Below are 10350 nucleotides of genomic sequence, written 5' to 3' on the forward strand. Positions count from 1 at the left end.
TCTTTACATTTCTAGTGTCGGGAATGTGTAATGCAAGAGTAGATGGTGGAAACCAGTCTTCCTCAGAGTGAAATCACCTGTAACAGTTTGCCTTGCTTCACCACGTTATCTGAAATGTAGTGCACTGCAGCTGTACGTGTGAAGTACATTTAAAATATCATTCATCACTCTACGTATGTCTTTTTATCACGACAATAATTTCACTAATGAAACTTGAATATTTGCCATGAGCAAACTTTGAAAAGGGGAAATTATCAAGCACCTTTGCATTGGCATTTTTTGAAAGCTAGCCATATGAGGGTATTTTTATCTCGGATAGGGGAGGAGTAATACACTTTTTTTTTTCTTTTTTTTCTTTTTTTAAGCAGAGTCCTTGGCTTTATCAGTGTCAGGGCCTTCGGTCCTAAATTAGAGACACTTCTGTTGCAAATTATTGACAAATTGTGCTACATCAACATAAATAAGCACCAATGATTCAGTGTTTTAGTAGTACTAGTAGCCATGATAAAAAATCAAGAGCATACATTGTACATACGCAGGTGGACTCAAAGCAACAATCTCCTGATTATCATGGCTACTCCTAAAAACAATCAGTGCTTACATATGTTGTTGTAAGGTAATTTGTCAATCAGTTGCAATAGAGAGTCGAAGTGAGAATTCTTAATTTGCATCGAGACACTTTGTCCATTGCTTTTTATTTAACCCTGTCGAAAGCAGGAGAACCGATGGTAAGCCAAATGTCTTTTTATTTGAGACTGTGTGTGTGTTAGAATATGTCAACCAGAATGGAATTTTCTACAGGAAGTTGAGTATTTTAGTTTCCACTTCATTGTAAAATGATGTGTTGTAAAGTTCAGTGAGCACCACTAAATGGAAAAAAAAAAAATGTGTTGTGGGAAAACTACAGCCCTGATTTCCTCCACCTTTCCTTAATTTCAGATTAAATGAGAATGAAGAAGCAGCATGGTTTTTGACTTACAGTCCTTCCAACACACAATTCAGCATCACCACATCATTGGACACAGTAAGGCATTGCTCAACAGTGGATGAGCAGATGGCAGAAGTGAGTGCAACCAAATCTTCGAATTGCATATTAAAACAAATCTTCTTATCGGGTTCGTTGTGCCTTCTTCTTGGCTTGTGCCTGCATGGCATCATGTATTCATCAAAGAGCTAAATTGATTTCATCAGAGAGAAAATCAGATGTTAATAAGCTTGGGCACATCTCTTTCTCTTACAACCCATCTTTAAAAGTAAGAGGAAAGAAGTAACAAGCCAAATGACGATATAATGCTACTGTACAATACCTAATCAAGTAGAAAAATGTTTAACTGAAAACTAGGTAATTAATGATAATGAAATGTTACTCTCTCACACAAGCCACATTGCGTTATAAAGTTTCAACATGCTCATTAGATTAAAAACTTATTATGTGGTAATGATTACAATCAGATAAGCAAATTTACTGTCTCGGGTCACTTGGTTTAAATGATCATGATATCCACTGGCTTGCACAAAACACTTCCAAATTGGCTCTGCATAATTGCAATATGGAATATCTGTCAATCTTGCAGGAGGAGAACCAACAAGCTACCAATGACAATCAGTGCCTCTGCATACAGGGTTACTGGGGTCCAGCCTGTGAATTTGAGTGCATCGGTGGAGCAAGCAACCCTTGCTATGGCAACGGCGCATGCAATTCTTCAACGGGAGTCTGTGATTGTAGCAGCGCAGTGAGTCCAGACTCGGCCAACTGCACCGCCTGTGCCGCAGGTATGTTTGGTGTGGACTGCTCCATTGGCTACTCTGTGGTGCCCGCAGATCTTCTCCTGCACTTTGCAGCAGCTTACGGACCTGGACACTTTATTACGTTTGATGGAGCACTTTATACTTACCGAGGAGAAGGGATACACACCTTGATCAGAGGATCCATTAGCCTGCAGGTTCAGCTGGTGACCTGCCAGGCCAGGATGTATGCAACATGCATCAATGCAGTGGCATTTGCTCCCCAGGGAGGACGATCTGTTGTCATCCACGCTGGCTACACAGATGACGAAGTGGAATTCCCGGTGTGGCTCGATGGGGTAGTCACCAACATCAATAACTCCCCTCATCTTGGCGGTAGTTTCTTCATTGAACAAGAGTCTTACGACCACTTCTCGATATTCAAAACTGATCTTGTGCACATTGATATTCATCTAAGGGGCAGAAGCCTGGATGTGTATGTAAGAGTTGTCAGCTCGGTTTGCAGTGCAACCGAGGGACTGCTGAGCAGTTGTGATGGAGATCCATTCAATGACTTCAGCCTTTCAAGTGGAGAAACACTGGTTCAGGACAGGAACAATATTTTATCTTTGGATCAGAGCAACATTCACACAATATTTGGACCCTCTTGGAAAGAAACAGGAACATCTTTGCTGGAGCCCATCTACGGTGCTGGAGATTACAACGAGGTTAAGCTGTCTGGCAATTCTGATTCTGGCTATGCTTTGTATTTTCAAGACTCAGCCATCAGAACAACTACCCAGGTACTTACTTTCACAGGCCCGGATGTCACTCTGGAGTTAGATCTGAAGCCGGCAAGGGCATCCTCTGAATGCGTGGCAGTCCTTTCCTATGTACTGCAGGACACCTCAACACTGCTTCTCTGCAACAGCTATCTTGCTGTATCCATCGGCTCTGACTTCATATGGACATCTCAAATCGAGCTTCTGGTTGACACTTGGTATCGTGTTGCTCTTGTCTGGCAGAAATCTATCAGTACGCTTCGTTTGTATGCCTTCCAGTCTACTACATTGTGGTCAACAGAGATATTTGTCTTAAGTGATGTCAACTCTGAATTCTTTGATCCTGGAGGAACGTTAGTCTTAGGCCAGTGGCATCTGCCTCCAAATTACAATGGACCGTACCTCTACCAAGGTTTCCATGGATGGCTTGACGAAGTCAGGATCTGGAATACCTTTTACTTTTCTGAGGATTTGCTCGCACGTATCAATGTTGCAGCGGATGTATCCGATCACGCACTTTGTAATTACTGGACATTTAATGAAGGGCAGGGATCTGTCATCTATGATATCAAGTCTGCAGTTTCCATGCAGATGTTGCCCGATGCATGGAATCCTCCAAGATGGAAGTTTTCATCAGCCCACATTGAACGATATGAAGTTCTCACTGTCAATGCTGTGTATGGTACTTTCTGGTCAGGCTCTCTGTCACAGCCAGAGGCAAGAGACTTTTGCCACAACCTTATTACTTCATCATCATATGACGTCTGCAGCAATATGGAGACATCCAGCTACTACCTTTTACAGTGCATAGCAGATGCTGCACTTTACAATACTGTTGCATTTACGATGGAAGTGGCATTGGTGTATGCAGCTCAGTGTGAGAACATTAACAGAGTAACTGTATCACCAGCCCAGTCACACTGTAATGACTTCCCTGGCAGACACTTCCCAGGCTGGACTGGCCCACAATGCAATGTGCCATGCCACTCTGGAGAAGGAGCTAGTTCATGTGTGTGCTATGCAGGATACTGGGGTTCAGCATGTGAGAACTTCTGCGACGGTGGCGGTGGATCATTTGCCTGCGGTGGTGTCGGCGTTTGCGACAAAGACACAGGAGACTGTTCCTGTCCTGTGTCACACGACTCACTCCTGAACTGTTCGTCATGTGGCATTGGCTTTTATGGGCAAGACTGTTCTCTAGCCATTGTTGAGACTGTGAACATTACATATCCTGTCTGTTCCCTGTATGGCTATGGACACATCGTCACATATGATGGGCTAGCCTTCACCCTCAACACTGCAGGAGAATACCACTTAACCAAAGTAGAGGACATTGATGTATTCATTCGGCTAACTCCATGTCCAGGACATCCAACCTGCCTGACATCTGTGTGGCTTATGCTAGAGGATGCCAATCTGACCATACAGATACCAACATCTGAGAAGGAAGAACTGATGGTCATTCTAAATGGAGAGAGGATTTATCCCACAGACATAGTTTTGCCATTGGGACACAATGTCAGTGTATCATTTGACAGCTTTACAATCTACAATAACATCTCTACCATCCTCATCACATATCACCTAAAGTATTTTGACATCCAAGTGACAACTGGTGAAAAATTGTGCCAAAATTTGACGGGACGTATCATCAGTGGCAATTGTGACAGAGATCCATCAAATGACATAGCAACCAACAGCTCAAACAAGGTCCATGCTAGCAATGTTACATATGACTTAATCAATGGTCCCTGGGCAGAATATATGGCACTGCCAAGAACAATGCAGACACAGTTTGTTTACAGACTGGCCAACCGTATTGATGCTAAAGAAATTACCCCTGCTGGATATGGTCTGTACTTTAACAGCTCTAGCTGCATCAGTGAACCAATCTCAAATTCTACATTTGACCCAAACTCAGATTTGACCATTGAATTCCTGGTTTTGACCCTCAACAGTGAGCCCGGGTGTATCTTCGCTTATGCTGATGGAGAAACATACCTCACTGTCTCAGTGAGTCAAACTCTACTCCTCCACTTTTCTCCTGGTGTGGAGATTGACACAGGGATCTCACCTGAGGCAGATAACTGGGCCTTTATATCACTGATCTACCACAGAGATCTTGGAGGCTGCACTTTGGCATATGTGAGCAGTGAAAAGAACATAACCGGGGTGTCCATCAACATTGGAACTGGATTCTTTATGCCCGGAGGAACCGTTCTATTTGGTACCTGGCCCACCACTCCAATCTTTGCAGTTCCTTTTGATTCTAGATTTGAAGGATACATTGATGAAGTCAGAATATGGAGGAAAGCATTCGATCTGAACACTGTCTGGTATAACATCAATCTGAACCTCCAGGGCAGGAACAAAGATATTGTCGCCTTGTGGAAGTTCTCGGAAGGTGCTGGATCAACTGCTGCAACTGATTCTGTCCATGGATCGCAGCTGGTATTTTCAAGTATTGCTGCCCCTGTGTATGCAATATGTGGGGCTCCTGTTGAAAAGCTCGACATGGATTTTGACTTTTCATCACAGATTTACCACAAGTTTTCAAGTGCAGACTCCTATGAGGAGGCATATGACCACTGTAAGAGGATTGTCTTCTATGAAGGTATTATTGAAGCTTGTAGCTCTTTAGGTCCATCCATTGGGCAGTTTTTCCTTCAGAACTGTGTTTACAACTCATCAGTTCAGGGCAGCAATATCACAGCCTACATTACTGCAAGGATGTACTCTTCATACTGTATGGCGACTCTTGCACTTCCCACGTTACCGAGCGCAGCACTCTGCAAAAACGTTAGTGTGGATCCCGAAGCCTTTTTTGCCCTTGGCTGTACCGTTGGATCATGCAACTTTGGAACTCGTAACATGGTAAGCGGTCAATGCGACTGCTTAGAGGGTTACTGGGGCACGGAATGCGATGGTGTCTGTCCTGGTGGACACGAGAACCCGTGTAACAGGCGGGGTTTCTGTGATAGAGACACAGGTGAGTGCAAATGTCTCCTGACCTGGTCACAGACAAGTAACTGCACGGAATGCGCTGGGTCGTGGACTGGAGACAATTGTTCCATTGCCCTCCCGGATCCAAGAGAAACAATTGCAAACAAAACATGTTCTGTCTTTGGCCAAGGTCACTTTGTAACATTTGACAGTGCTCAGTATGACTTCAAGGAGTATGGCGAATACCTGTTCTACCAGTACCTGAATGCTAATCTGGAGGTACATTTGAGGATCATCCCCTGCTATCAACAAACGTCATGTGTAGTGGGTGTGGCCGTGTCATATCAGGGCGATGCACTGATCATTCGTGCAGGCTACACATCGGAAAGTAACGCCATCTTCTGGTTCAATGCCAAAGAGACACAGTTGACTCATCTACAGCAAACATTTGGCCACATTATCGTACAACAGCCAGCTTCTGGGGAATATCACATTAAAGCTCTTGATGAGAGTTGGGATATACATGTGCGCACAGTTGATCGCTATCTCAATGCAATCTTTTCCCTTGTAGTTGCTGATGAGTGCACCACTTCAACAGGCTTGTGTGGGTCATGCGACAATGTTGACATGAATGACTTCTATTCTGTTGAAGACAGTAGAAGGAGGTGGTGGATATCTGACAATTCATTGTTCAACCCAATTCATCAGTCCACGTTTTACAATGAGAGACATGAATTAACAGGAGCAGGATTTGGCATTTCATTTAACGATACATTCTTGCAGTCACAAAGATTGAATCTAGAGCTTAGCACTGAAATCACGCTAGAGTTCTTCTTTACAAGTATTGATAATAATGGTGTTCTCCTCTCATGTGGTTCGCAGGTAACTTTCTCTTTATTCCTTAATGGCACTCTTCGAGTAGCCATAGGTCTCGGACTGATCGACACAGGACTAATCCCTTATGCAGGGTGGAATCGTTTGGTTTTTGTGCTACAGCCTTCTCTCCTACGGAGAGTCAATTCTTTTGTCATCAATGTATACCTCTTTGATGCAAACGGTTTGTACCGTACATGGGAAGGAAGTGCTTTCCTAAATCCTTTCACTTCAGACATGTACTTGGTGCTTGGCCGTTGGCTGCCCGGTGAGGACACATTTCTTCCATCTCCAGTGTCCATCCCTTTTGTTGGTGTCATCGATGAACTCTGCATCTGGGACAAAGCCCTGTCTCTACACGAAGTACTGACTCGTATCGGTGCTGGCATCAAACCTGGTCACAGTCATCTGCTTGCTTTGTGGAAATTTGACGAAGGTCAAGGTTCTGAGGCTGTGGACTTGATTCGTCACCAAATATTTGATATGAGCTTTCACACATGGATGAGGGCACATTCCCAGTGGCAATTCTCCTCTGCTCCAATCATTTTACATCCTCCTGTGTACACACTGGCAAACCCTACCTTGTGGTCAGACTCTTGTGTGCATTTGTTCAACAAAATGTCTTACCAATCTCTATATCTAAGTGTTGATGTGTTCTTGGTTGCATGTGCAAGAGATTATGCGATGTCAATCTCTAACTTCTCGCAACTTGCAGTGATACTAGGGTTCTCAGATCTGTATCTTCTGCACACAACTCAGAAAGCCTGGCCAGCCCAGAGTCTGTGTAATTCTTTCGAAGATATCAACTTTCCACTGTGGCATGGACCAACTTGCAATATGATGTGCTACTTTTCCGAAGCAGCATCTAATGATGTATCAGTGTGCACATGCTTACCTGGTACTTGGGGTGATGATTGCTCTAAGGAGTGTGACGGAGGCATATCAACTGCTTGTAATAACCATGGAGTCTGCTCTGTAAGCACAGGATTGTGTCAATGTGAGCCAAACTGGATCGGTAAAGATTGTAGCCAGTGTGCACCAGGATGGTTTGGAACTGATTGTTCCATATCCTCAACATCAACTCCTGGTGTTGACACATCTCGATGTTCCTTCTTTGTCAATGGATATATCACAACCTTCGATGGCTCTTCTCTCCAGTTGCCAGTAACTGATGACTTCAATTTTTACACGACGACAGAGCTGGCCATTCATATCAGACAGATTCCTTGCAGTGGACTGTCTTCTTGTGTGACAGCCATTGGCTTTGACTTTGGTTCAACACAAATGCTGCTTAGTGCATCGACATCCCAAGAGTCAGATCCAGTCATTCTTGTCGATAACAGCACTCTCTCCCTTGAAGCACAGCTACATGTAGGGTCTACAGACTACTCTTTGGTGAGAGTGGCCACAGGGGAATACAGACTACATGGTCCCCAGGACTTCTTGCTCAACATCTTCAGTCCTGGAGCGTATTTCAACATCGAGCTAGTCCAAACTGGGTGCACATATTCTGTGGGCCTGTGTGGGCCATGTAAAACACACCAGACTTCATGTAACGATTCATCACCAATATGTGCCATCAATGCCATGGGAATAAAGAATTATGCATCCTTTTTTCCACTGAGCCATGAACTGTCATTGCGGTACTTTGCCAGTTACCATTTGCAACACTCACAGAGTGTCATTCAGAGAATGCTCAGGGTTCGCCCTGTTCTCCCACTCTTCCCCTCATCTTCTGGTTACAGTCTACGCTTTCGGGGGACAGGTATCTTTAGCGATCCATTACCAGACACTTTCCCAATAAATACTGCTGTTACAATTCAATTTTACACCCGAATAACAGACACACCAGGTGGAACTCTTTTCTCTGTGTCTGGCAGAACGACCCTGGCATTGGTTATTGGAGATGATGGCACATTTATGATATTTGAGGGAACAACGTTTCTAACAACAACCATTCCGGTACCAGTTGATGACTGGTTGTTCATTACTCTTTCTGTACCAAACCTAGCAGGAAGACTTCTTTTCTATTGCATAGATTCCTCAGGGGTTGTTGCACAAGCATCATTTTATGTCACTTTCAGTGAATCGCACTTTGTTCCTGGAGCATCAATGAGTATTGGATCATGGCTGTTGCCAACATCTGGGATTGTCCCCTTACAAGTGGGGTCATTCAATGGTGAGGTGGACAGTTTCAGCATGCTTGTAGGTCTTACTATGACCTACAATGAAGTGCTACTTTCCTGGATGAATTCAGGATTTCATACAGATGTATCTGTGTCAAGTTTGTTGGCCTTCAACAGTGGGAAAGGGAGGGTTGTTGGGGGTGGCACATTGGGAATTGCCTGGCATCTTCCTCACACTTCACCAAACAGTCCGTACTGGACGGCATCAACTCTTGCCCTAACGAGGAATCAACTTCCAGCCAGTTTTTCCCTCATTGTAAAATTTCCTAGTGGAGAGTTTGAAAGTGACACGGTGGCCACCTGCACACGTCTTCTGTACTCGGGTCCAGTCAATGACCAATGCAGCAGCCTGACTCAATCAGCTCGCTTCCACTACCAGTCCTGTCTTCAGATCTGTGCTGCTTCTAAAATGCTTCACCTCTCAGTGGACAGTGTCCTGGATTTCTCAGGTCAGTGTCAGGATGATCTAGATCTATCATCATCCCCAGCTCAATTTCTTTGCAAGGAGTTCACAGAAGAACTTGCTTGGCCCTTCGCTGGAGACCAGTGTGATGTACCTTGTATCTACGGCTCCTACACAAACCAATGTCATTGTCTCTCCGGCTACTATGGAAGCCATTGCAACCAAATTTGTCCTGGTGGACCGGACAATCCTTGCAGTGGGCATGGTCTGTGCCATGCAGAGACTGGGAAATGTCTATGTGAATGGGGTTGGAAGAGCGAGACTAACTGTTCTACCTGTGCTGATGGTGTGACAGGGAGGGACTGCTCCATCGTTGATGTAGGTGCTCCAGATGGCACTTTGGACACTGTGACCATCATGCCTGGAACTGTGACAAGCCACAGTGGACTCATGTTCCCCTTTAACCAGTCTGGAACATACCAAATTGCACAAACTACTGGCTCTAACTTTGCCGTATCTTACCAAGTAAGTTGAAATTTCGTGATTTTCTCGTTTTCTCTGAGTGATAACTAATGAGGCTAATGTAATAAGGTAGAGGAAAAGGTTGTAAAACATGCATTCTCGAGAAGTCTGACATTTCGTCGCTGGTCACACAAACCGACGAATTACTCGATTTTGGGTCAAATTTTCGATTTTGAGATTTTCAATCATTTCGATAGTAGACATTCTATACTACATATTCTGAAATTCTCAGTGTGTAATTCGGTGTAATTTTTACAAAGTTATCACTTTTGTAGAAGTATGTAATTCCATTTGTGAAAATTATTTGTTTTCCCCATAGACGCGTGTGTTAAACAATCAGGTGATTCAACGGTTCGGTGCGCATTGACTTGCGTGTAGTTTTTGAGATTCAACAGTTCTTTGACCGCGCGCACAGTGCGCGTACTATGTAATACATGCGTTAACAATGACAACGCTCAATGTACATGTACATATGGACACACATGGAAAATGACAACGTTCTTTGCAGACCGAAAATACATGCATGCAGCTCTTTGACGATTTCCCGCTTATTTGTTAACAATACAATTTGATAAAAACTTCACAAGTTAGAGCAAGAATGCAAGTCTGATGTACTACAAAAATAATTGGAAATTATAGACATGAAAGTGTAGCAACCATAAGTCAAAAATGGGTTAACTTCAAATGCGATTTTCTCGAATTGTCATTCTTACGCAAACCTGAGGGATTCGTCGGTTTGTGTGACCGGCGACGATTTATTCATTGATGACATTTGTCATTTTTGCATATAGAGATTGTATTTGCCTCAAAGTTGCTATATCATTGACTTCGACTTATATACCAAGGGGGTTATCACAAGATATATACTCAACTAGCTTTTCATTTAGACAACTAAACCTTACAAATACTGAGCTCC

At 43.7% G+C, this 10350-nt stretch overlaps 1 protein-coding gene across 1 annotated transcript in view; it reads left to right on the plus strand.

Annotated features, from left to right (window-relative positions):
* Window positions 1-9275, plus strand: part of LOC140239656 (uncharacterized) — a gene marked incomplete at its 3' end in the record, with an annotated part of 54826 nt that extends 45551 nt beyond the window's left edge. Inside the window, exons 31-35 of the mRNA XM_072319486.1 lie at window positions 940-1063; window positions 1575-5961; window positions 6559-6686; window positions 7482-7822; window positions 8699-9275. Coding sequence (XP_072175587.1) covers window positions 940-1063; window positions 1575-5961; window positions 6559-6686; window positions 7482-7822; window positions 8699-9275 — 5557 coding nt within the window. The remainder of the gene's footprint in view (window positions 1-939; window positions 1064-1574; window positions 5962-6558; window positions 6687-7481; window positions 7823-8698) is intronic.
* Window positions 9276-10350: the final 1075 nt, after the last annotated feature.

This window comes from Diadema setosum, chromosome 16 (genome assembly GCF_964275005.1).
Source record: "Diadema setosum chromosome 16, eeDiaSeto1, whole genome shotgun sequence".
NCBI lineage: Eukaryota > Metazoa > Echinodermata > Echinoidea > Diadematoida > Diadematidae > Diadema > Diadema setosum.